Source organism: Salminus brasiliensis, chromosome 8 (assembly GCF_030463535.1).
Source record: "Salminus brasiliensis chromosome 8, fSalBra1.hap2, whole genome shotgun sequence".
Classification (NCBI taxonomy): domain Eukaryota; kingdom Metazoa; phylum Chordata; class Actinopteri; order Characiformes; family Bryconidae; genus Salminus; species Salminus brasiliensis.
This window is the reverse complement of record NC_132885.1, coordinates 22,803,273-22,831,040: the sequence shown is the minus strand read 5'-3', so window position 1 is coordinate 22,831,040 and position 27,768 is coordinate 22,803,273. Positions and strand designations below refer to the sequence as shown.

The 27,768-nt window shown below is 41.2% G+C and overlaps 1 protein-coding gene across 2 annotated transcripts; it reads right to left on the bottom strand.

Annotated features, from left to right (window-relative positions):
* Positions 1 to 7,613: 7,613 nt before the first annotated feature.
* On the bottom strand, positions 7,614 to 27,643 carry ralba (v-ral simian leukemia viral oncogene homolog Ba (ras related)). Of its 2 annotated transcripts, XM_072686145.1 has the most exons (6): positions 27,503 to 27,643; positions 27,148 to 27,379; positions 12,039 to 12,250; positions 10,435 to 10,643; positions 9,615 to 9,792; positions 7,614 to 9,524 (listed from the first exon to the last, which is right to left on the bottom strand). In XM_072686145.1, exons 3-6 carry the CDS (start codon positions 12,150 to 12,152, stop codon positions 9,402 to 9,404), a joined length of 624 nt encoding a protein of 207 aa, XP_072542246.1. In that variant the 5' UTR covers positions 12,153 to 12,250; positions 27,148 to 27,379; positions 27,503 to 27,643; the 3' UTR covers positions 7,614 to 9,401. The 2 variants fall into 2 exon arrangements, with proteins under 2 accessions (XP_072542246.1, XP_072542245.1); XM_072686144.1 differs by lacking the exon at positions 27,148 to 27,379.
* Between the last annotated feature and the right edge of the window lie 125 nt (positions 27,644 to 27,768).

Here is a 27,768-nt window from a genome sequence, read left to right as displayed (position 1 = left end):
ACTGTGGGTGTTCAGAGCTCAATGTGATCAGCCTCAGTCTTAGAGTTACTGTTAAACTTCTGAAAGCTTCTCGATCAGCCTGGTCCTTGGTTTAATCAGTATTTTGACCTGCAATTTTTAATAATTGTTTTTTGTAGCATTATAGAGAAAAACTCTAATAAACTCTAAAATAAAATAAAAATATATTGTTTTGCTTTGCTTTTTTTCCATGAAGCTGCCAGCATTAAACAATAGTGGACTTTACGGTACTATAAGCATTCCTGGCCAGAGGGAAAGCATACTAACACTTACATTATTGCAATTAGGGATGCGCCGTTCCAATATTAGGATCAGATATCGGTCCCGATATTAACAAAATTAGCTGGATCAGATTTTAAATAATTAGGCCGATCCATGGAACTGATCCTTTCACTTTAATTTGTTAATGTGAGACTGCACTATAAAATAAATAAATAAATGACACATGTCAATTTAGTACATTTAATGATTAAGTAAATCCTAATATCTTAAGTCTTATGGTTTATTAATACAGCAATTATATCTGACTGGTTTTGGGTATTGACCAATATGCAAGTTTATGTATCGGTATTGAAACTGAAAAAGCTGGATTGGTGCATCCCTAATCGCAATGATACTCTTCTCCAAAGAGCATTTCCTTTTATTTGTCTACCATATACCCATGGCTATGGCATCACCTAATATTCTAATATTCTGTGGTTCTCTTAGGTCAGTGTTCCTCATCCTAGTTCTGAAGACAATGAGTAGTGCACTTTTGTGTTTTCCTTGTTCCAACACTCTTGGCCCAGCAAACAAAAAGCTTGTTAATAACAAAGTGCAGACTAATGAAAGATAGATGGTAGATGGATGAAAGGTGGTGGTGTTTGGAGAAGAGTTCAGTCTATACAGCACATCTAAACACTGGAAAATGCATGCACTTCTTCATAGAACCTTTTGAAAATGGTTCACAAAGGGGTGCATCAGAGAACTCTTTTCAGTACTATGTAAAGCCCATTTCACTCACCAGTGTTACCATTAGCAAACAATATACACAGCAATATCAACATATTGAGATCACTACCTTATAGTGGGAATAACCGCCCCTGGCTTGGATGACGCTAGCAAGACGTTGCGGCATGGTCTTACGTCTTAGGTTCAGTATAAATGTACCCCTCACTGGAATTGTGTTTCCCTCCGGCATCAGTGGCCCATGGGGAATCACTGTTATGCTATTGGGAGGCACTCAATGTGCAATCTCAGTACATCTTCACCCTTGAACGTCTCACAAAGTTAACGGTTTTCAAGATGCTCCTAACCATCGCCATTTCAGAATATGATGACCACCCTGGTTTGGAATTTCACAGATGTCATGTGACAGGGCTTGCTGCATGTATAAATAAGCAAGCACACCAGTCGGTTGTAGCATTTACATTTACATTTATGGCATTTAGCTGACGCTCTTATCCAGAGTGACTTACAAAGGGTACTCATATTACAGAGGAGGGCCAGTGTAGTGTTAGGAGTCTTGCCCAAGGACTCTTATTGGTGTAGCGCAGCATAGTCACCCAGACTGGAAATCGAACCCAAGTCTCCCACATGGTGTGGTAGTTCACTGGCAGGTAACAGTGGTGTTACCTGTCGCGCCACACCAACCACCAGAGTGGCAGAAGTGCCGAACTGTCGTCATGGACAAAGGACGTGATTTGACTGATGTGCAATAGTGCATAATAGTTTTGTACCAGGCGTAGGGTAGTAACACTCAGCTACTTTAAGTAGCATCCATTGCTGACACACAGATGTGAAAATGCACACACACAGCATGTCTAATCCCTGTAGAAAAAGATTGCCAATAGGACCCTCTGGGAGAGTTCAACATTAACATATTGGCACCATGCATAATGCCTGGTGTTGGGTCTAGAGGGGTATAAAGCCACCCCCCCAGCTTTAAGGTGTGGAGCAGTGGAATTGGGTTCTTTGGAATGATTCTGGAATGGTTCTTTATCCACTACTTCCTGACCTTACTAACACTTTTGTCACTGAAGAGTCAAATCCTCACAACAATATTTCAAAATGTAGTTTGATTTTGGAAGAAACAATACATGAGCTAATGTGTGTCCTTTTACTTTTGTCCATATAATGTACCTACAATAGGGTTATGACATTTGTTTTTAAAAGGAAAAGCTAAGAGAAAGTCTTTCCTAATTAGAAGTTCAAACTCTCAGTTCGACAAATTTGCGGAGTCCATCCAGCTCGAGAGCATGCAGCTATCAAAAGGGGCACACTACCAAATATACAAAATTTCAAAGATTAAACTTTTTCACTGAAGCTGTTCAGTTGATAGGATAATAGAGTTAAAAAGTCAACATGGAAGCTGTTTCCTATTTGATCTAAAACCTCTGGACACTGCTTTATACACATTATAGTACTGGGTCGTAACCAAGGGCCGCAGTCCAGTATAGTTTGTTGATTTCCATGCGTCCCAAATTTAGGCTGCATTTCTTGGCTTCTAAATCATAGAAGGTGTTTCCAAAATGACCTTTTGTATAAGTTAGGAGCAATTTTGAGGAAAGTACTGTTGTATCCTTCCTGGCCCTCAGTTACCCACAGTTTTCTGCACACGTACAATGAAAACAAAAAAACAAACAAACAAAAAAAACATTAAAATGGTGGAAAACTATACCCCCAAACATTTTTTAAATGTTACTTTTAATAATTTTGATTATAAAATTATACTAAACAGCAAGAGACACAATGCAAATGGCTCCAACTTTCCTGCCGCAATTGCAAGAGGCAGGACCTTTCTGGGGACGTCCCCGCAATGTCTCGTTAGACTGTTCCATTTGTGTGACCAATAGGCTACTAAGAAGGAGCCTTACTGAGGGCCTGTCCTACTTTGGCTGCAGCCTAGGCTTTGGAACACAGCTACTGACTAAACCTGGCATTTAACGAGTGAGGTGAATCAGGTGTGCCTGAGCAGGAAAGCACAAAACTGGGCAGGAATCTGGTCCTCAAGGACCGGAGTTCCGTCTCCTGCTGCATAGTATAATGAATGATATTTTTTTAAATAATGAAAAATTATTTCGGAGCTCTAGTCTTTCATGTGCTGGGCTATTGCCACAGAACTGTGGCTAAACTGCTTTTGTAAAAATGTATTTTCTGCTAATAAATCTGTGAAGCTCCACAAAATGGATTATTCCAAGTGGACGTGAGAGAAGGCTTAAATTCTCTGAACTGGAATTGGGTGCATGTATGTTGATTAGGCCTACACCAGTGAAGTGTCATGGGCTACAGTTGCAATGTACTCTGGGACCATTTATTTCTGTATAGGATGAGGTTATTTTCAGGGCATTTGAAGGACGCTGCATTTTAGTCAAATTTATGCGGCCTTCAGTTCAGAGTCAGGGTTTGTAGATCTGCACATTAGGCAGTGATGAAGCATGGAGCTACCTCTTGCCTACAGCTTTTATTGTCTAATTGTACTATTAGATTCCTGCCTGCACCTACTGGGCCAAAGTTCCTGTACGCTAAAAGTTCTTATCTCCTAAGTGCTTCTAATGCTTATACCTGATTTTGCCTGATTTTGCCCTCTTCCCACACAAGAAGAGTACTCAAGATCTGCAGTGTTAGAGCTGCTGGAGTGATTTGCTATCAGTGCCCTTTTCATCAGCACTATCAGAGCTCATTTTGCTCCTCTGAAATTACCCATTCTGAGGACTAATGCATACATTTACATTACTATGGCACCAGGCCCTGAGTGTGCTATGAACTCTAATAAATGGAACCTCATTATCCTCAAGGGCTTTACGTCCCTTTTGTTGGTGTGCAAGACGACGAGCAAACAAAAGGCTTTGCTGGAGTGAAAGGTCATCCTGTCAAGCCAAGAAAAAAGGGAAATGGCAACATCTCAGCCCTTCTCTACGATGGTGTGTTGGCCTCCTGCCTCGGGCTAATCTACTGAAGCCCATGTGCCTCCGCTTGACAGTCATGGCACTACCGCTGACAGTGGCGCTCTGCATTCACGCTGATCAGTCTCTGGTCAGTCTCTGGACAGTTTCTCATCTCATCTCATGTGAAGCTACTGCAGGCTTCACTGAAACTTCAGAGAGGAAGTCTGAGTGAAGAAATGGAGCCTAAATCTAGCCTGTCTGGGAAAAAATGTTTCAACTATCGGTTCCAGTCTGAAACATCCAGTGGCCAGAAGTCCAGTGACTGACCTCTTTTTTTTCTGTCTGCACACCAGGTATCCTGATTGTCAGTCTATCCATTTTCTTAATCCTGGTCAGACATCTGGTGGGTCTGGGCCCTAACCAGTCAGGAATACCCCATGACAGGGTGCTAGTCCATCATAGGGTACCACACACAAACCCATTAATTCACCCCTAGGATGAGTTGGGGATGAAATGGGGTGGTGATCACTCAACATCCCACCGTGACCTCACTCATGCTTTTGTCGCTGAATGCAATCACATCCTGACAGCAATGCTCCATAATCTAGCAGATTCCAGTGAGACAGTAGAGACAGTTGCCCCAACAAAAGCAGGATACTTTTTTTAATACCCGTGACTTCATAAGAATGAGCAGGTGTCCTAACACTTTTGCCCATATAGTGCACCTACAGCAGGGTCCCAAGTGGTTCTGAGAGGAAACTGAAGTACCCAGAGGGTACCCACAAGGAGAACACACCAAACCCCCCACAAACAGAGACAGGATCAAACCCACAACCCCAGGCACCAGGAGCTGCATGGCACATGCATGGCACATGCACAATCCTGAGTATTCTTAGCAGTATGATGATGAGGTCTAGTCACGTTTTCTTTCATTTGAGATTTTCTGTGTAAATGTACACACTGCTAGTTACTTATTATTTAAGAAAAGGTTTATGCAAGACTGCAGCATTTAACTGAATCACTGGCTGGTTTATGATGCACATTCCACCTCAACTGAAGCAGTACTGGGAATATTCACATAACTATTCAATGCATGAAGAAATTGACTCTAGCCTGAAAACACTCTGGAGCTCCAAAATTGCATTTTATTTAAATTCAAAATAAAATGCGAGTGAATGACTTGACTGCCATCCAGTGGCCACTGTTGCCCATTACAGGATTTTGCTATTCTCAGTGAGTTTTCACACAGTATAAAAGAACTACATCAGAAGTGTTACAGATCTTGTCAGAAATCTTTTGTGGCTTTCCCATTTCAATGCTGTGATTTGTTTCCTTAGGGAAACACAGAGTGTGATGGAAACATGAGGTTGGGGATTTATGTGCTTTTGGTAAACGGCTCCCTGGTGCATAATCACAGTCTGGGCCTGTGGCTGAAAGATCAAGCTTTTAGTCTACATCCACTTGCCAGCATAGCAAGCATGGCTCATTTGGAAATCAGCAACCTTAACCAAAGGCACTGAATCTGTTTTATTGAGTGGACTGAATAAAACTGACGCTAATGTGGGACCGTAGGGCGTCATGAAAGGTAGTGGCCGGATAAAGGGCTGATTCTGTACTCCTGAAGCTTGCTTTCTCTTCATTAACTTTTCCCCCTTACAAAAGCCATTTCAGCTGTTCATCCACAACTATGTGTAAGAGAAATCCCATTTATACATTTCAATTTAGCATGGGAGAAATGGGAGTTTTTTTTTGAAATGGGAATTCATGGCTTTTCCCCAGTTCAACAATTTAAGCCCCCCTTACACCTGGGTATAACTGTATTCCAAGTACAGCTCTGTTCCAAGAAGACAAATGGACAGGTCACTTTTGATGGAAATAATAGCCTCATTTCATGTGGTTGACAAATCTAATATCACTGACGACTCATTCTTTAAAGTATGGCCTTAAAGTACATGCATCCCATAGTCATATGGTGGATCCCACACTCTCTTCCCTGAGACTAGATTGGTTCATGGACCCAGGGTCATTCTTTGTTTTGGAGAGCAAAAAAAAAAGGTGCCTCAAGATTAAAAGTGTCTTCAAGAGAACCTCCAATGAGGCAAATGTGTCTGTTTGAAGTCCTATTTAAGCCACAGAAAGACTTTATGAATCTCTGAGACTCTGACCCAAGAAGACAAGTTGCTGGTCTGTAAGAAAGTCAAGAACATTGCCACAGTGGCAACAACCATTGAAGAGAAATGCATTGAGACCTGACGGGCCTTTGACCTGAAATCCCACAACCAAAATGCATCAGCTGATACAACAAGCACATTGGTGGTGTTGACCTTTACAAACATATATGGACCATGTGATGGTTTCTATTGATTCTGTTAGAGAAATCACCAACCTTCTCACTTCACTTTCTCACGTTTTTTAAGAAATTGTGAAATAACGTCTAATTAAAAGCAGATTTCTATAAAGTAATATTATTATTTTTTAAAATTATAACGTAAATTAAGTGACTGCATAACTGTTCTGTGACTGGACACAACAAAAAGTTGTTGGCCTAGTGTCCTCCTTGCATGCAAGTTTGTGGGGACAGCTTGCTGCAGGCAGATGTACCTGTGCCACTCTCCTTCCATTCCATTCCACAGATTTAACTGAACTCCGGGGGATTTTTTTGTATCCATCACTTCATTTAGAAATGAATAATAATCTTTTCTCAGAGTTGTGTGGAGTGTTCTTTTGCCTGTATGGTGGCTTCATTTAAATGCTGGACTACAGATTAACCAGTGACTTGACCTTCCAGACAGGTGTCTTTACACCAAAATTACTGGAAACACATTCACTGCACTTAGGCGATCTCAAGTTCACTAATTATGAGACTACTAGCACAAATTACCAGGACCCACTTTAAAGGGGGTGAATGTTTATGCAATCACTTATTTTATTATATATTTTAGTTAATTTGTTACTTTGTAGAAAACTTGTTTCACCCTGACATTTTTTGTAAATTCTTGAAAAAATATAATATATTGACCATGTGATGGTTTATATGGACACACCAACCTTTTCACTTCACTCTCTCACTTTTTTCAAGAAATTGTGAAATAATGTCTAATTAAAAACAGATTTCTATGAAGTAATATTAATTTAATAAAAGTGTATAATGTAAATTAAGTGACTGCATAACCTTTCTGTGACTGGACACAATTTTTTTTTTGTAAATTCTTATAAAAAAAAAATCTATATATTGTACATTATTATTATTCTAAATTATATTGACCATGACTTCATGTATAAAAGCAATAAATGGGGAAAGCTGGCAGGGGGTGTATACTTTTTTCTTGCAGTGTATATTGGGAAAAGCCTTGAATTTGTACTATTGTGAATTTCCCCACTGCGGGACTAATAAAGGACTATCTTATCTTATCTTATCTTATTGATAAAAAAATGACATGCTAAAATAGATCTTGCAATAGATCTTGATATCCAGATATCCAGAATCATCCTGCCATGCACAGCATACAGGTACACATTGGCTTCACTGATGTTACTGTAGCTGGCTAATTAGCTGCTACTACATGTGAGTCAACTGTGTGGATGTGACAGAGATTAGAGCCTCACAACCAAATGTATAAATGAACAGTTCACTGTAAAATATGTTCAGCTAGTTTGTGCTAGATAACTCATGTCGACACAGAACATGAAGCACCTCCATGCATACACGCTGAAGACCATGTCCAGAAATACGACAAAAGAAATGTGTTTATTTGGCAACATACTTCGAAGTTTCTTCATCAGGCAGTGGAAAACAATCATAAAAATTGCAGAGCAGCTCTGAAAGGCAAGGTCATGTTATACGGTATAAAACAGCAGTAGCTGGGTATAGAACTGAACTCAAGGTATAGTACTGGGTCTGTGGGTCAGCACATTAAAATAAAACCAATTCAACTCAGTCAGAGCAGTCATTCTGTTTCTCAAGATATCATGTTGGCACATGTACTCGTGGCACGTTCCTCGCATAGGCTGATGTCAGCCAGTCCTCATACTTTCTACAAAAATATTTCAATGTAACATAGAGGCATCAAGGCAATCCATTCACAGCGGTATAACATGATGTGCCTCCATGTACTCTGGGGAGTGTTTCTTTCAACCACTGGGGGGCAGAGTAGTCTTGGCTGTGTCACTGGAAGGGTTAACGCATTTCAACATGTATCAATGCAGATAAAAGCCACTATTCACTTCTCTGGTTCCCGTTGACTGAGAATATCTATGTTAAAGAGATAAAACTACCATTTTTTGTGTTCAAGCATTACATCACTTCACTTGTATTGTCTTCTGTTGTATAAGTACTTCCACAAATGGTCGCCAGTGGAAGTGGCCACAATTTGGGAAGCTCTTTTGTTTTCTGAACTGAAATCACACCTTGAACTTAACCATGTTTGGCCACTAAACCATGTGCTTTTTTTTATTTTCTACCACCTTTGCTGCTTTTCTGTCTATCTAATATACTTCAGACGATGTGCCTCTCAAAACTCAAGGATGTTTGAATGTAAACATCTAAGCTGTGGAAAAGCTGTAAAGTCTTAATCTGAAAAAATAAGATGAACTGTTTTGCAGTGTTAAAGATTCAATAGTGAATAGTAGAAACACAATCAGGCAACGCTTTATTTAAAGGCTGCCTTCATGAGGAACATACACCATTATCCAATGTATATCACTGTTGTCATGCAAAAACCCAATGTTCCTGAAAAAGGCAACTTTACTGGACATGGAAAAAACCTTTTCAGCCAAGTAGTTTTTCAGCAACACAATGCGAAGAATTCAGAATTCAAAAGTGAAAAATGGCACAAATGGAGGTAGATTTTTGCATGACAGCAATGATATGCACTGAATAAAGATGTATAAAGCAGTGCCTCACTATTTTATGAACAGCTTACTTCTGTAATCACAAGGTAATATGATGTACAATTTCCAAGTAACAGAGCCTATAAGACAGTGCTATCCATCACATTAGTTGAATGCCCTTAGGACAATACAGCCTTGTTTACTTAAGCAAAAAGTACACAATCATTGGCACAAACTGTTCATAAATATTCAAACACTGCGTACTAAATATGCAGGTAGCCGTTAAACAAAGCGTTAAAAGAATTCATTTGTTACTATAACTAAAGTACAGGTTTTAAGGTTGTAAGATAAAAAAAAAAACATTTGCAATATCCTAGAAATCTAAATTAAAACGTGAAATAAAAATAAATTACAGAGGGAAAAAAACAAGAAAGCAAAGATTAGTGTTGGGTGTAGGTTGGTCACCTTGATGTTATCAAGTCCTAAAGTGCTACAGTCTGAGTGGTCATCAGATGTTGATTTTGAACTGGTAGTTTGCATGGAGAACTGAATGAAAGGCATAGGCTGCGCTTACCTGCCAGTATAAAAAAACACTACTAATTATAGTTTGATTTTAATAAAGAAAAGGCTCTCGACGTTTGAGTGTTCCTCAAGTGGATTTGGTGTGAGAAAGTCCGTGTGGAGTTTTCAAAGTAAACAGCACCGGTCCTTGAAGCCTTTCTTGTTCTTCTTGTTCTTTCCCTTTCCGTTTTTGTCCTTATTTTCTGACATCTTCTTGGCTCGCACTTCCCGCATGAGGTCAAAAAACACCTTTGGAACAATGGCGTATTATTATTAGATGCTTCAGATTAATTTGGACACATTGCCGATTCTGCAGAACACAACTATGTAGAGACAGACCTTATCTACGTTGGCACGTGTCTTGGCAGAAGTCTCCACGTACTGCACCCCCCACTCTTCTGCCTTTCCTCTGGCGTCGTCCACCGATACCTGCCTGCGGTCCTCCAGATCAGACTTGTTCCCCACCAACAGCAGTGGGATCTTATCCTCCTCTGCTTTAACACGTAGGATCTGCTCCCTGTACGCAAACAAAAACATATATACAACATTATCTGATAAATAATTTGTTTAAATAATAATAATAATAATAATAAAATAGAGCACCCTATGTCCCAATAGCTGGTATTTCAAGTACCTTAATTAGTTTGTAGTTCCTCTACATTCACCTATAATGGGTTTACTGGAATGTTTTGGGTCATTGTCATTTTGCATGGTCCACCTCTACTACAGCTTCTGTTTTTGGTCTCACATTTTTCTCAAGCCTCCTTTATTGTTACAAAATAATTAATAGTGTATTCTATTCTCTTGCCAGGTCACTGTCCCAAACAAGTCAACGTTGGAGTAATCTGTCCAAATCCCACCATTCCAGAAGTCCTGGTCTTTGTCCAGGTATTCTCTGGCAAACTAGCCCTGCTGTATCTGCATCTAATGTGATTTGTCATTTCTAGTAATAATAAATATGGGGCTGTTAAAAGTTAAGAGTTAAAAGACATTTCTTCAATATTGTTATAACGATCAAAAAAACAAAAAAGGACAGAAGGTTTTCATGGGATGTCATAATTTGTTTACATGTCTGTAGAATGCAACTGCACAGAGACAAATATACACACATATACAACTACAAACTGCAGACCCCCACAGCCATGAGGTTCATGCCGACCTGAACTCCGCTGTGGCTGTGAAAGACTCATGCTCAGTGATGGAGAACACCAGCAGAAAGCCCTCTCCACTGCGGAAGTAATTGTCTCGGATGGCTGCGTAGTCCTCCTGCCCGGCTGTGTCCAAAATATCGATCTGCACCTCCTCTCCATCCAGCACCACCTTTTTCCGGTAGCTGTCTGCCTTTGTAGGCTCGTAGTCTTCAACAAACTGCAGAGCAATAGACGAAGATATGTTTATGCAGCAGTAATAATTAATGTTTGTAAAGGAGATATTAATATGTCAGAGATATACAGGACTGTGCCAAACTGTTCATCTTTTTAAAAACAAACATTAGAATATATACAAGCATTACATTAATACTGTATGTGTGAGGATGTTTGCTTAGCCATTTCCAAAACATCTCCTTAAGGAACACCAGTCTTTACATTTACCACCCAACACCTACTTTATCTAATCAGGTCTATATTAAAGTAAATCAGATGAGCTGCTGGTGGGACTAAACAAATCCATACAGAGACTGGAGGTCACAGAAAAGTCTGTATTCTTACAACCACCATATCAATGTATTTACTGAACACAAGACACAAGTACATCTGCTTATTTAAATTTAGTCTAACTTTATCGAGCCTGTAGAGGAGCTTTAACTTGGTGCCATGGACCCATGGCCAACTCTACAGAAGCTTTGAGAATACATTAATTAACTATTATCAACAACAAAAAAAAGATGTAGAACCTACAGTAAGGATCTCTTTACAACATGCCATGTCAGCTTATCTACCTACGTTTGAGGAATGAGGTATCTTGGATACTCATGTACAATTTTACAATCTTTTAGAATGATCTACAGTTCTGTTCATCCCTCTGGATACACTGTTTTTCCACCTAGCGTTCTACCAATTATCTGATGGCGTTTAACAGGACTTGTCAGAGGCACTACGATACTGCTCAACATTCTCTCCTCTCCATAAAATCCTCTCAGAACTAACTCATCTCTTTTCCCTTCTCCGAGTAAATGGCCACCCAGCCCGACCTGCTGGAAGATTGCACGCTGAGGTCCCCTCTACCTGCGTCACACCAGCCACCTACCAGTCCAACCAGCAGGCCCCCTACCCACCACCACCCATACCAGACCAGCGGCACACCCTCCTACCACTGCTACCAGTTTAATGACCATGGACTCGTAACTATCTGCCACTATTAACTATCTACACCATGATTAAAATATTATGATTATGATTAGAGCAGTTCAACAGTATCGATGGTTTGGTAACTTTTATCAATAATGTTTAAGTAGTTCTGATCAGAGGAGGATGGGTCGGGTCCCCCTTGTAAGTCTTGATTCCTCCCAAGGTTTCTTCCTCCAGCTCTGAGGGAGTTTTTCCTTGCCACTGTCGCCGTTGGCTTGCTCACTCTGGGTCTTTGATCCTTCATGTCTTACGTTATTTCTTTTTTGTCTCTGTCTTTTACTAATTATGTAAAGCTGCTTTGTGATGACAACAGTTGTAAAAAGCTATACAAATAAATCTGACTTCACTTGACTAGTATACAAAGCACCAGATTCAGACACAACGGCTTAAGAGTTCCAGTCCTGTAACTGCTCACCTCATCATACATGAACTGGAGTGTGAGGGCAGACTTTCCAACACCGCCACTGCCCACCATGATGACCTTGTGCAGGGCCAACGAGCTCTGGTTTTTACCCTTGTTGGCTGCCATGTTCAAGTACCTCTCTCACCTTCACCACACTATAACCAGACACACACACGCACACACTCACACACACACGTGCACACACGCACGCACACCGACTCCACCTGCAGAGATAAAACAAAAACAAACAAACAAAAAAAAAACACATCAGTTAGTGGACAGTTGGAGTTCGATTTGACTTTCAGGTCACATTGATCATCAGCAGCGTAATGTCAAGGGTTCTTTTGTAGACAACGGTTGTATATAGAACCATTTAAATGGTCCTGTGCATGGATACAGCGTTCTTTAGACTGGTGGAAATCCTTTTGTAGATGGTGCTATAATGTGCCTAAAGTCTAGAACTCTAGATCCCATGAGACTGACAGTAGTATGGAGGTTCTGCACACCTATTCCTCTTTATTTAAGATGCTGACGTAATCATTTTACCAAAATGATTTTGTAACTGGATGAAACACACAACTTCCAGCACTGCTGTTGAAACAAGCTGCATAGCACTGTTTACTGCTGACATGGAAGTACAAAAATAAATAAACAAACAAATAAATAAGTAAAAAATCAGTGCAAATAAGAATGTCTGGAACTTCTCCACAAGCTTCGCCTTTGTGGGCTTTTCATTAGTGAGATGGCTGCACAACAGTATTTCTTCCATGTACATAAGCAATAATCTTAGCTTCTCTGATTACACTGTCTAAGAACTGCTCCTTCTACACTCCAAATCTAACTCCATCCTGACCTGCTGTTGGTTAACCACTGCAGTCACCTCTTACCTGGCCTCTACCATTATAATCAATCATTCACAGAGAGGTAACCAATAGTATGTTTCTATTAGATAACTGCTGAACCAAACAAATGTTTACACTGGAATTTCAAACCGATATCTGATCACTTCAGAAAAGCTAAGCATTAGGAGATTTTGGGCTACTCTGCTAAAATGCCATTCATTTATTTTGTTATAAATGCATAAAATGATACACGATTATGTACTGGAATAAGCATACATGTAGATGACAAATATTGGGTATTGGGATCAGCCCACACTTCTCATACAAATACATCCTGATTAGTATACCTTGTAACATGGTACAAGCAAATTTGTGGACCTTTTGATGCAATCTTAAAGTCTGTCCTATGGCCGGATCCATAAGCCTCTATACATTAACACAATAGATTTCAAATGACGCATGAAGATGTGATTGAAGTGTTTACTTTCAGAGTTAATTGGACAGGTTTAACAAAGGTAATAGCATCAACAGTTTTGGAATTTGTTGGATTTATTATTATTTTATTTATGTTACATATTTCCTCCCTTTTCACAGGCTTACAAGGAATTTGACCAGTGACTGATAAACAGGTTTATGGCCAGGTGTGGCCAGTTGCCTCATTACTTCATGACATTGGTGTAAAATGGGTGTATTTCAATAACGGTTAGTGCAAATTTGGTTGTTCAAGCTCTTGAATTAAAGCTGAAAATTCCATCACATCCTGATTGATCTAATGTGGTCATGTACATAAGCAAAAACAGGAAAACTGCCTCTGTGTAAATACTCACTGACCTGACCGTATGCATTAACGACAATGTAAAGTTTGTATCATCAGAACTCTCACAGCAGCAGCACAAAGTACATGAATATGACTAGTTAGAGAGCCAAATCACACACTGCAGCCATCTACAAAAGGCCAATTTGTAACCCTAATTAACAGAACATGAGCTGGGGCGGGGGTGTAAAAGGCAGAGCTTGGTTTCAAGGATGTGGTCCAGGGAAACCTTCACACTGCTGCTCTCTAACCAGGAAGAGAGCGCCTGACACATTGCTTCCACCTATTGTCCGTGGTAATCTTACAGAGGAGAGCCTTACGAGGAAGCGGCAACATGAGGAATGCAGGAAGACTGCATTAGAATCTGCTGCCTAGGGCATTTCTGCATGCACAAACATACCCACACACACAACGTGTCTATTTCACATGAACCGGAGACATTTTGGACAGAACTGTGATCAAGACATATTAAAGGATTCATACGTATAAAACAAAAGTCACGTCACGAGCCTCGGACTTCGGTAATAGTTTAGTGTAACAGGACAAAAACAGCAAAACTTTTATCGCAATATTTTGGTGTGTCAACAAAAACAGTGTAAAAATGTTTAAAAAACCTGCTGCCCACATACACTTCTATACTGAGTACCATGATTTCTACTCAAAGCACTTAATCAGTGTTTTTTAAGCATCGTCAATAAACAAAATATACTCATAAAAGCAAATTGTGTACCACAATAACAAACTTCATCACAATACAATAAAATATATTCATACTGCCCATCCCTAAAGCTAACCCAGTTGTTTCCCCCATTTATTTTGAACAGAAAGTCATGCATATTATAGTTTGTTCCACTTAGTGTCATACAGACCCCCTGAGGTAGTGTGTAAAAGGCAGAGATGTTATAAATGAGGAGACTGGCCACTCGCTGAAATATAAATTGTGACTTCCTCTAATGCTCAACATGGTCTCTGTTTATGAATAAAGTCCTGCCTTTTAACAAAATGAGCCAAGCAGCTTGCTAGTTAGGCTGGGAGAGGAAAAACTGAGATCTGAGGAAGAGCAGAACAAGCCTTTTTGAGCTAAACATACATGAGATCTTTGTCCAGAGTGGTCATTTTGAGTATTTTGGTCTTGTATGACTGGAAATTAGGAATGCACCGATCCGATATTAGGGTCAGATATTGGTCGCAATATTAACAAAATTATCTGGATCGGGTATCGGATAATTAGGCTGGTCCATGGAACCGATCCTTTCATTTTAATTCGTTGGTGTGAGACTGCACTAAATGTGTAAGTAAATAAATGACAAATGACAATTTAGTGCATTTATATCTGTGTGTTAATTTGTTATATTATATAAAGTAATGTTTAAGTCAATACTTAAACATTAAGTATTAATGTATTAAGTATTAATGCCTTAAGTCTCTCCCACATGGTGAGGTATACGGTTTATTAGTTCAGCAATGGTATCGGACTAGTATCGGGTATCGACCGATATGCAAAGTTTATGTATCGATATCGGAACTGAAAAAGCCAGATCGGTGCATCCCTACTGGAAATAACTGCAAAGATGGCCACAAAGTGAACAGACTTGCCTATAAGACTTTGGTAAACTTTAGTATGTTGACACATCAACGTCCGAGCACCACAAACACTGTTCCTGACTGATCCAACATGATTTTATTAGTTGAAATAAGATGTCGGAGAAAATGTCAGTGAAACATGATATATTTACATCCAGTGTTTCTCTTGCCGACAGAACAGGGAGTGTAACTTGACAAGGAGTCACTCTCTTTCCACAGAGCAGCAAGAGAGTGAGAGAGCGAGAGCAAGATCCACTTCCAAAATCCACTACAATTACCACAATGCTGTGCAAAGTTTTCAGGTCAAGCCCCACCCATTGTGTGTGGCATGTATTCTCCAAACCCGTGACTTCCGAAAAGCGATGGTTCTCTGCATGTTTCACTCTGCAGTCCATATATGGATACTAAGCTGCAATAAGCTGCCAAACAAACAACTCAACCACGCACCTATTTAGCCTTAGGTACTTTAGCCCTGCCCATTCACACTTCAGTCATACGTTTTAGTCTGGAGCGTTTTTTGAATGAGGTACAAAAGGGCAGTCAACCAGAACAGTTATATGCTATACAATGACTTGTCAAAAGCTGTCAGTGGTCACGCCTCTGGAGAGTCCCTTGGCTCATCTTCTGCCATGCATGACAAAACGAAATGCCTCATTGAGCGTAAATGCCTCCATACTTAAGTAAAAAAAACCCACAAAGCTTTTTTTTTCCATCCAACCGAGACCATGAACCCAAATTGTTTACCACAATAATACACAATAAGAACCAAAATACTCACAACACCCACAGAAAGACATATCTGGAACTGTGGCTGATGAGGGAGCCCGCTTATACGTTACAGCAGTCTGTGACATCAGTGCTGCCAAGGCCAAAGACCTTGCATTAACAGTTCACAAGCGATAAACGCAGCAGCTCTTTTAGAACTACCCAAAGTCAAACGTACATTACGCCAACATGAACGTGTGTATTCCTAATAATCCAGCAGGAAAAAAAGAAGGCCATGAACAATCCCCATTTTCTCTTTAATAACCAGGCTATTGCACAAAATACAACATGACTCCTGCGCCGCCTCCACTGGCGAAAACCCCGGTGAGGGGTAAACGGAGGGCAGCAGGGTTGAAGCTATGATGGGTGTGACCTACATTTGGCGCTTCGTCTGCCTCCCCTACGGCTACAGGCTGCTGAAATATAAATGCTGCTCTCCGCCCTAAGCTAGAAGAATTCATTAGGATTCCCTGAGTGCTGGAAGCTGTGCAGCATGCAGCCCACGTTCTCTAACACGCACACATATGTACGCACAAACACAGTCTCGTAGATCACCGAGCGGGTGCAAAGGGGCCGCTGAGCCGCTGTTCATCAGAGACAGCGAACGCTTCTCGGCACGGCCTCCCCCCCGAGCCTCCCTGCTGGTTGCGCTGAGGGAAAGCGCGGAGGCTGGCACCATCAGTAACGATTTCCACACTTCTTCTCCGCCCTTTACAGCGAAGGCTAATCTCTGCGACATAAAGCTCTACACTTCCTCCGATTTGCATGGGAAACTACTTTAACTGAGGGCTACTGTTGAGGCCTCCTCTTGCTACATGGAGGCCGTTTGTGGATGAGCGGCATGCTGACCTGTCCGACCTCACACTTTCTCCTCAAGGGTCTCAGAGATAGCAGGAGCGCTGGAAACAATCATGTCACACGTCAGGAACTCGGGCAGGCACAGCAAAGAGGGCGGATCAGTTGACTCTGAATTTGAAGAAGAGTGAGAAGACATGGATGCACCACAAAGTCTCAAACACGATTTAATCCGTTCTATGACAGGAGTCTGCTGAATGTATGTAAATGCTTGGGCAGAGGAGTCTGGAACAAATTATGTTTTACTTCATTCAGTTCCAGGAAACTGTAGTTGTGGAACAAGGCTGCTGAAATCAAGCCTGCAAAACATGTTTTCAGAGAAAAACAAAACCAAACTTTTAGAGAGTAATGCTCCAGGGTTGGGCAGTAAAACAGTTATACATGTATACATACACACATATACATATATATATATAAAATTGTTGACGTATCTAAAATTCTGACGTGTCTGTACATGGCCAAATAATCTTATTCCCCCATGTGCATTAAGAGAGCCATAAGGTGGAGGCTCTGTGGGAGCTCACTCCCGCACTGAAAACTGGTGGAAACAACCAGGTTTAGCGGCACCGAGTTCGCCTAAAAGACAAGGAAACCTGGATGGACCATTCTACTAAATGTCCCTGAAAACAGCCGAAAAGTCTCCGAAGACCATTCACTTGAAATTTGTGCTCTCAGATGTGAGACTTTATCCTCTAAACGCGAGTTAGCTGGAACACGGTCTGGGCAGTGGTGTTTAGCCAGCTAGCAGACTTCCCTAAGCCTAGAGAGGCGGCTACGAGCCCAAACACAGCAGAACCAGTCTCCATTTTTAAACCGACACTTGTGTCAGTAGCTCAGCAGTTATTTATCAGCAGCAGCGGAATCAGCTGTCTGATTCTTGGTGGAGCTGCAGCCGAGCTAGCTTAGCAAGTGGGCTATTGATCCGATTCAGAGTTCGATTGTTGTCCTGCTAACTAAGCTAATGCTAACCAGCTTCACTTTCCTGATTTACACCAGCAATACCAGTCAAAAAACAAACAAAAAAAAAGGCATGAAAAAAGCGGATACCGCCCAACCCTAAACTGCTCGTAAGATTGCTAGAAAGTAGTAAGTAAGTACTAGTAAATCAACCCGTTTGACAGATTTTGCAGATTCTGGAGTAGTGGTGCACTGTTCTACTGTGCAGCCACACCTGCAAACATACGACCTTGATTATAGGCAATTTCATATGTGTTCCTAGATTGGATATGTATCTGATTTATGGGCAAGATCAAGATCAGGCTCCGATCTCCATGAATGAGAAGAGACCAAAATACTCTAAACTCAAGGTCAAATTACCATTTCATTTCAGAATCACTGATATAATCTGACAGACTTCAGTTCAATAATCCACAAAAACTCTCCGGCCTGCTGTAGCTCCATTCCAAGGCTCTAAGCACGCCGCAAACCGATGCCACGAGTCTGCTGCAGCAAACACTATTACCTGCGTTAATCGCGCAGTGCCTCTATGTCCATCACAGCATCCAGCTGAACTCAAACCTAGAAAGTAAGTTTCATGCCCAGCACAGTTGTGTGCTGGGCCCACTGACGTTCTTAAAGATAGAGCTGTGTAGTCTGTGTACACTACTATACTGTATAGAGAACGGTGAAACAACCATTTACCTATTCAACAGCTGCCAAGATTATCTGGGATTCTCGAAATGCCTAATCCTGAGCCTGAACTGCCCATGGCCTGCAGACTGTGGCTATTATGAACAGATCTGCTTAAGCAGACAATCCAATTCAGCGGACTGAAAAACCCCCAAAATAAGGAAGTGCAGTATAGTTGTTTTTTCTGCTACATGCTGACAGATCTGGCCATGTTCAGACTGAATGATTGATCATGGGTCCTTTTGTAGGGGATGGATGTAAGCTTTTAAGATCTTGTAGAAGGAATCAGAATGTCACCCACACAGGCCGGAAGTGATGGGACAGGCCGATAACAGTAGAGGATATGGGGAGAGAAGGGGCATAGCAGATGAGACAGGCCGAGACCAGCGCTTGGTATTTGCGGTACTGGGGACATATTTGCATTTCCTGTACTCTAATACAAATCATTAACTTAGAAAGGCTTGATGCCTTCATTGGCATGCTAGCATCTGGTCAAACGTTCTGGTGCTGTGTATAGATAAGTGAGTAGAAGACAAACTGGCGTGAAGATCCATTCTCTTCAACAATTGTACAAAAGTTGAGTGAAAAAGAAAAAGGAGCACCATACAAAAGCTGAACTCTCAAATGACTCTTAATAAGCTTAATGGAGCATTAGAAAAGAACAGGTGATACAAATTTCAAAGCTTTATAAATACTCTGACTCCTCAAACCTTGTCCCAAGAATCAGCAGCCATGGGCCCCTTTGAGCAGCTGCTTGGCACTCAATGTAATTAGGGATGTGTTTTTACTTCCAGATCCAGATCGAGCAAGAAAATGATAGTGTTACATTTGAGTCCTGATTTGCTGTGCTCTTACACTGACATAATTGCAACTGAACCAATAGTGGAAAAATAGTGAAGGATAAAGCACATATGACAGAAGGCAGAGGCAGCCGGCATGATTTTTGCAGATTTTGCAGGTAGCAGTGAACAGTCTTCAAATGAACCAGTGTGTTTAGAAACGGAACAAGACCCACTTGCTGAACAACAATGGAGCAATCGCACCAGGGTAAACTAACGGAGCAATCGCACCAGGGTAAACTAACGGAGAAATCGCACCAGGGTAAACTAACGGATAAAAATCGCACCAGGGTTCGTTTAATCGAACCAAATCTGTCAAGTATAAACACACCCTATGAAATGCCTGTTAACAGGAATGGTGGAAGTTCAGGTCTAGAAGACCAATGAAACCTTGAGAAAATTGCTCATAGGATTTCCAGAAGTAACTGTAAAAGACCTTAATGAAAATTGAGCAGATTCTATATTTACCTTTATGGAGAAGAGTCAGCATAGTACAGACTCCTGATTGGTCAGACTTCTACGATAATTACCACAGCTGCTGTTGTCTGGTTGGAAACCTACTCAGGCACTTTACCAGGGTACGGATAGTTCTGCATTCAGATTAGTAACAGCATCAACCCTGCTGTCCGGTAGAAAAGCAGCAGGGCTGCAACTATCAACTATTTTTATAATTGAATATTTGGTCCATTATAATTTGGAATAAAACAGATGAATCAGGAAAAGAAATAAAGTGCATTATTAGTCTATCAATAAGAAAGCGCATAGAAACAGATCTGCATTTCAGCTGAAACTCCGCTTCACTCAGTGCGAAAGGTGCAGAATCAACAAAAACAAATCTTACATGACAATCCCAACGACTTTTTGATTAGTTGATTAGTTGTTAAGACCCTAAAACGTGCTACACATTTGTACAAGTGCTGTAACAAACAAAGGTAGAAGGAAAATCTGAGGAAACCAGATGACTTTCTCTTCATTCAGCTGGCTTGCATGGAACTTCCTGACCAGAATGATGGGGAAACCAGGATCGTGGCTGGGCCAAGGACCACCAGCATTAGCCTAACATCCTCTCTCCAATCCACGTCATGGGACCGAATTTCCTTTGCCTGAAGTCACATCCCCTGGGGCTAGCAGGGAAACGAGAACACGGAGATCATCTTCAGCTCTTTATTTCTCATCTCCAGAAATAAAATTTAGCAAGAAGTGTAAGAATAGAAGGGTCACTGAGCTCAATATGGAAGATGGATTAATAACTAATTGTCATGCGTTCTAACCCGATAAAGTTAGCTCACTGGTCATATGCCAGGGCTGTGGCGGTGGAAATTTTCCATCAGAACAGAGAGAAGACAGGCTGGCATCATCCTGTTTTTTACAACATCTAGTGTCCAGTTACAGGACTTTTGAGGGGAAGCCCTGAAAGTTCTCATTTTTATTACATAATGCGACAAAGCAGAGAGCTACTGCAGTGCCTCAGAACAGAATAAACATAATTAAACATAAATGGTACGCCTGGCTTCAGTCAGGAACGTCCCTGAAACTGAAATACAGCTTATATGCTTCCTACAAACTAAATGCTTTTAGACTTCAGTCCAAGCAAGAAGAAACAACCACTCTATTCTTTCAGGTGAAGGCTCTTGCTCTGGCAGTGACCATCTTTGCTGAATACTAACCATCTCAGGCTGGACACAGAGGCCTCATTGAGAGCTTTAAGGAGCCCAGCATTGCAGCATTGAATCAGAATCCCATGACCTTTTTTTATACATATAACTGCCCACCAGAAGAGGAAGAGTTTCCCACATTTTGTAGGCAAGGATGTTTTCCACAGAATCCTTCAAAACTATCCATCCTTGTGGAACCTTCTTCCCAGGCTCTGGAAAAGTGGTGAAATTGAACCACTCTGTTCGTGAGAAGGGTGTGCTTCCACATTCTCCTGTTTCACTTTGTACTTGGCACATTCCCTTGGAAGGGAAATAAACTTCTTTGCCCTTTTTTAAATAAGGGGGAAATAATAATCCTCGTGAACTGATAAAAAAGGTGTGATAAGCCAATCTATACAACCTTGAGGTGCAAATCCATATTCAGCACACATCCACAGGCTCTAGTTTATCTAACCTCCTACCGACAGCCATGGAACAGATCCTTTCCACTGGGTGAAAGCCATTTATGATAAATGTGTTGAACGATTCTGCCTGTTCCAAAGCAAGGACTTTCCAAGCAACTTATTCTTTACTTCACTTCCAAAATTTCTGTATCTATTAGCATATAGACTCAAAGTACAGGAACTGACCAGTGAACAAACTGTTGAACTAGAAATGTTTGAAATTTGGTGGATCAAAACCATGTGAAATATTTTATGTAACAGTTCTGATAATCAGATTATTTATTTCATGTCAACAAAACTTGTATGTAAAAACAATTTATTTTCATATTTTAGTCCATAATTACAGATGGGGTCATGTCAGATTTTTTTTTGTTTATTTGTTGATTTTAGCCAGAAATGGCTAAAATCAGCAGCAGACAACTTTATTGTTGTGTTTTTTGTGTTTTATTAGCACCAATGTTTATTTTATTACAGATGCAAACTTTTACTGAGGCCACAGTTTTACTCCCCTCCTTTTGCTGGCTATTGTTTTTCTTTTTTACCATATCTGACTCAAACTAACATGTCTTTTAACGCCACTAACCAGATCCCTCCTCTCGAGAGTCCATCATTCAGCCCAGTACAGTGAGTATCAGAACACAGAGCTACAAACATCACTAGTAGTACAGCAGCAATCATCAGAGAGCTAAAGGAATTCCATACAAAGTGATGAAGTTTTTTTTAGCGCTAGATAAGCAGCCCTTTTCAGTTGTGTTTCCACGCTATGATCCACAGTGCAGTTCTGTATGAAAATTCACAAACTCTCGCAGCTGGTACTTGGGAGTTTGGCAATGCTGTAAATGTGGTCGATTCCAAAAGTAAAGTACATTTTATCTTCAGAGACAATGCAGGGAACAATGTTGGGCACAATGATGCGTTACTAATGTAGCATGTAGCATACCATAGCATCCAGCCCTGCTCTCGATCGGTTTTGCCGATCAATTGATTGTACTGAAATACAACTGGCTGATTGGATTGCAGCCTATTATGCTGTTAATTGTTTTTCAATTATTTTTAATATTTTTTTCCCCGGTTCATTCTTAAATACTGCATTTCTGCAATTCACTGCAGTATATAACTATTATTAAAATGAGGCTTTTGTCTAATTGTATGCCTTGTGTATTTAAGGATTCAAGAAGACTTTATTGCCATTCGCATCGCATGTGGTACATGGGTTGGAACGAAACTGAGATCTCAAGGTCCCAGTTACACCGCAAGAGCAATTATGAATAACTAAAATAATAATCATAATAAAACAATCTAGAATATCTAGAATATAAGAAGGGTATTAAAAAAATCTAGAGTTGGTTTCATTTACAAACCTTAGAAACTGTCTGCTGTGAAAATGTACTGAAAGTATTGTAGTGGTGGATTTTTCCCCTCCATAACTCCACTCCTTAATTTATCCATGAGGAAAAGTGAACATATGGTGTGCATTATTCATGGAACCATATCGGGGACCTTGTGAAAAGAACGCATGATGAATGAGGATCAGTGGAAGCGCCATAAGAGGCCAGGAATTGAACCAGGATTAACCCGGCATTCAAAAACAATGTCCCCTTTTGCACATCTCCACTTAACATGGAGCAGACCACCACTCTTTATCTCAAGACCTTTAATCACACACACCAGTACACATAATCCATTATAGCCTCAGAGATGCACTACATTAAGGTGGTGAAGCAGAACGATCTGGTGACACATTTCAGCTTTAGCAACTATGCAGCAAATGGCAACAGATAGATTACTTATCAACCCCTTTTACAAGCCCATGAACATGCTATGGGGCCACGTGTGGGTTACAGGAGTGCATCTGGCAGCAGAAAATGGACTGAAAAAAATAGACTAGCTGGATTGAGAGAAAACGCAGGTATTTTAAATGACAGGAGCCAGAACTGAGCTTAGAAAGGCCTCCTGGATTCGTGCATGCCAATTGTCATGATGGGACATGTAACAAAACAACTCCTCTACAGAAATGAGGGGAAGTGCGTTACAACAGGAGAGTGGCTGGTACAAGTGAGGCCATCATGCCGAACCAAAAAGAGCAGAGGGTGCCCTCTTACAATGTTCTACTTCCCTATCAGCCAGCAGAACATAAGGCTGAGATTGCACTGGCATAAACCAGACACACTTCAAATTGACGTATGCTGAGATATATTTATTGCCACAGATGCCTAGACTTCACTTGCCAACATACAGAATCCACCACTGGAAGAATGTAGTACCATAGGCCTGTGGTTGGCAGTATGGATGGCCCATTAAAGCAAATTTAGGCTTTAATTTACTTTAGGCTGAAAAATCATCACAAGACTTTTTTTTTTACAAAACATAACAACCATAACATTTAAAGCACTGACAAGTGGCATGAAAAACATATTGTTACAATGGCACCGGTCAAGAGGTGGGATATACATAGTAGGCAGCAAGTAACCAGTCAATTCTTGAAGTCGATGTGTTGAGAATCTGAGCCACTATAACAAGAGCCAAACTGCAATGGCTAGACGGCTGGGTCTGCATTGGTCAGTACCTTCCAAAAGTGGCCCAATTAGTGACAGGGCCATGGGCGCCCAAGGCTCACTAATGAGATCCACTGAGGCCCCATCTCACAGATACAACAGGACACCTTCAGATGTCTCGCGGAATCCATGCCTTGAAGAGTCAGAGTTGTTTTGGCTATTCAATATGAGGCAGGTGGTTTTACATGTTATGGCTTATCGGTGTAGGTGTAGGTTATGATGACGCAATTTAACACAATAGTGATGAAATATCTTCATACGGCCCAGCCCTGGCTGATTTGCTGATCAGAGCTGAAAGCATCATCAGATGACTAGTGCTTTCTTAATTACCACTCGCCCATTGCAAGCATGATATCTACTTTCTGTGATGGGAAAGGGAGTGACTCAAAAGGAAATCTCATTCTGTGATGTCCAATGACTCAGCGCTACAAAACCAAAATGAAAAAAGGGGGAAGCGTCTTACACAACACAACATGCAGGAAATGTTACTAGATAGCTGCAGCTGCCATATTGTGAGGATTTCACAAGGGAACATCCAAATTACAACAATCACATGAAGTTATTCTAAATTGAATTAGTGAAGAAAATGCTTTTACCCACCGAGGGTAGCTAAGTGATGTAAAACACAGGACTTTAATCTACTGGTCAGAGCCAGTCTATCTGTCCTGTAAGAAGAAACAAACGTTTGATGAAGTCGGGTAGCTACTGAAGAGCAAAAAGGAACATTCAAGCTGCCTTCACAGCAATCCTTCATGCTCAATTCTGGTCCTGGAGATCTACCACTCTGAAGAGTTCAGATCCAACACAGCTGACTCTAATGTTCAGTTGCTCCTGAAGGCCTTCATTATCTGGATTAGGTGTGTTAAGAGTCAGGGTGGAGCTAAACTCTGCAGGGTGGTAGATCTCCAGGACCTGGTGTACAGAGAATGGAGTTTTCGCACACCGAGTGCCTCTCAACGGCATAACAGTGGAGCACTACGTGCCACTGGTGCCAGAGGGGAACAACATCTCCAACAAGTGGTAGAGAGCAATCAACACACTGTGCTCCAGTTGACTTCTATTTTGAACACCTTCCGTCACCCTAATACAGTCCATCTGAGCCAAGGGTGGTTTTTCCCCACCCATTAGGTAGGTGTTCATTATATTCTGATATGGTTGTGTATAACAAAGAAACAGAACCCTTGCTGATGACTGGGCATACAAATAAAATGTAGTCCAGTGTCACTCAAACAGTACTCAAAAATCAGTCAAATATCAGTCTATTGACCTGGTGTCAGGGTTTTAGCCAATTACCTGCCAATACCGTTATTATTCTGATGCCATACTGAATCCAGCATTGAATCAATGTCAATTTTCTTTTTCATCTGTTGTTGATTTCTTGTTCTTTTATTGATTACTGATACTGTAAAGCTGCTTTGTGACAACACCAGTTGTAAAAAGCACAATACAAATAAATGTGATTCAATTTGATTCATTATCATGTGTGTATATATATATAATAAAATGTACTGCATGTTCACACAAGAAGTACCTAGAGCAAAGCTGACGTGAACATGAGAGAATGTATATCTCAGTCATGATTCTTCTCCAGTGTTTGTCAGACTGATCATAAAATGATCTGCTGCTTCAAAAGGCCAGCATAAACAGGTGTGCTTGTCTTCAGGATAAACCCACACACGCCTACTGTAAGTCCACCCAAAAAGTAAACAAAGAGAGGCCACGCTAAACTAATAAGCTATTGTTGGTATGAGGCAAGGTGACAAGTTACTACTGCAAGTGAAGGCACTGAGCCTAATTAAACACCCACTAATGTCTCATACTGTGGAACAGTCCGGAGAAAATGCCGGTTTTCAGGATATGGTCGCATTTATGGTCATTTTTGCCGTCATTTTAAGGGCATTTCTTGGGCATTCCTATAGCTGGACATGTAGAGTGCACTAAACTATAAGGCCTTTTACAACTCTTCGTTCTAAAGAAAGATTCATAGCAACCATCAGACAATTTGACGGCAAAAATTGTAATCAAAGTCAGACATAACAAAAAAAAAAAAACGATTAGTGCATCACTAGTTATACACTTGCAAGTCTAGAACCAAAACCTAATCGAATACCTTGAACTCAAAGTTTATACTAATGCAGAAACTACTGTGCATTATTTGGCGACTTTCTAAGTCCCACAGGGTTCAATCTTAGGGCCTGTGAAACTGATGTTACTTATGACAGTGAAGTAGTTATGAGCATGATAGACTGAAGTGTGGGATTACATGCAGGGTCTAATGGGTTAAGCAGGGTACGGCACGGACGTCTCGGAAATATCCTAGTAGATTAATGACTTCTCTCCCTGGAGACACAGGAATGTTCATTTCTGGGATCATCTGTTACTTCACGCCACTTTCAGAGACAAGGGGAACGCACTGCAGTGTTATCTGGACTATGCTTTAGAAAAGGACCAGGTATACACCAAAACACAGCCAGACAGCCATAAATTCAGAGAGTCTACTGAAGAACAGAAGAACAGGAACTGAACCTGAAGCGCAGAACAGACCTTCTTACCCTACAGAAGAAGTGAGATCCCTTTTGTATATACAAGGTGAAGGCGAGAAGAACTGGTGTCTAAACAGATTTTGCTAAAGGAGCATGCGGGCCAGCTTTGTGTGTAACCTAATATGAAGGTTATGTAGGATAAAGGGACAAAAGGACATCAGTGAATGGAGGTATCTGACTGACAGTAACCAGTACTGACGAATTCAGGTCCAGGAAGTAGAAATCCACCCCAGGATTTCGCCCCAACTGCCTGGGCGACTCTGCTGTAAAACCCTGCGGTGGATTTTTACTTTCCGGATCCGGATCTGGATTTGCCACCTCTAATAAAAGTTACTGTCGAGGACGGCAAATCGTTAACCGAATCAGGTGGTGGGCATTATGCTGTTGCAATGTGGCAAGTGATCTTACGTTCAGCCTTTCCTCAGAGCTTCCCAGTTTAGCTTTCAGACCATTTGGTGACTGGAAACATCTTGTACTTCAGCTTCACTCCAAGAAGACTATGGAAATGAGTCTCAGATGACAGTACTAGCACTACGTACAATAAGGTATCTATAGCTAGATGCAGAATACAGGGGACGAGGCAGGAGCTCAACAAACCTCCATTCCGCCCAGACCAGACCACACCAGACCACACCAGGTCATCTTACGCCCGTCCGCTAGCCATCACCGGTCACATCGTGAGCAGAGAAGAAGATGATCACCTCGGCAAACTCACGTCCCGTCTTTTCCACTAACGTTAGCCAGCTACGCTCGCTACTCCACGCACAGCTAACGGTCCTGCGCGGCTGTTTCAGACCGTGCGCTCGCTTCGTGTCCTACGGGACATTTTCTGGAGATAGATAGCCACACTTCTGTCATCAGCTAACGTTACTTAAACGGCAGCAAATGGCCCAACACAGCACAAGGAATCAGCTTCCCGAACTGAAGTACAGCAAACAGGCGAAGTCCTTACCAACGGCCGCGGTGTCCTCTTCGCTGTCTCCGTGTTATCTCTCTAACGGCATTAATCGTGTGAAAGCTCGGTCTCCGCTAGAGAAGGCTGCAGGCAGCTCCAGCCAGCCAGGGTTGAGTACGACCCCACCCTCCAGCCGAGGACGGACACACACACACACACACACACACACACACACACACACACACACACACACACACACACACACTCAGCAGGATGTGACATCACTAACTGACTCCATGCCTAGAGCAGCGTGTATGTTCAAT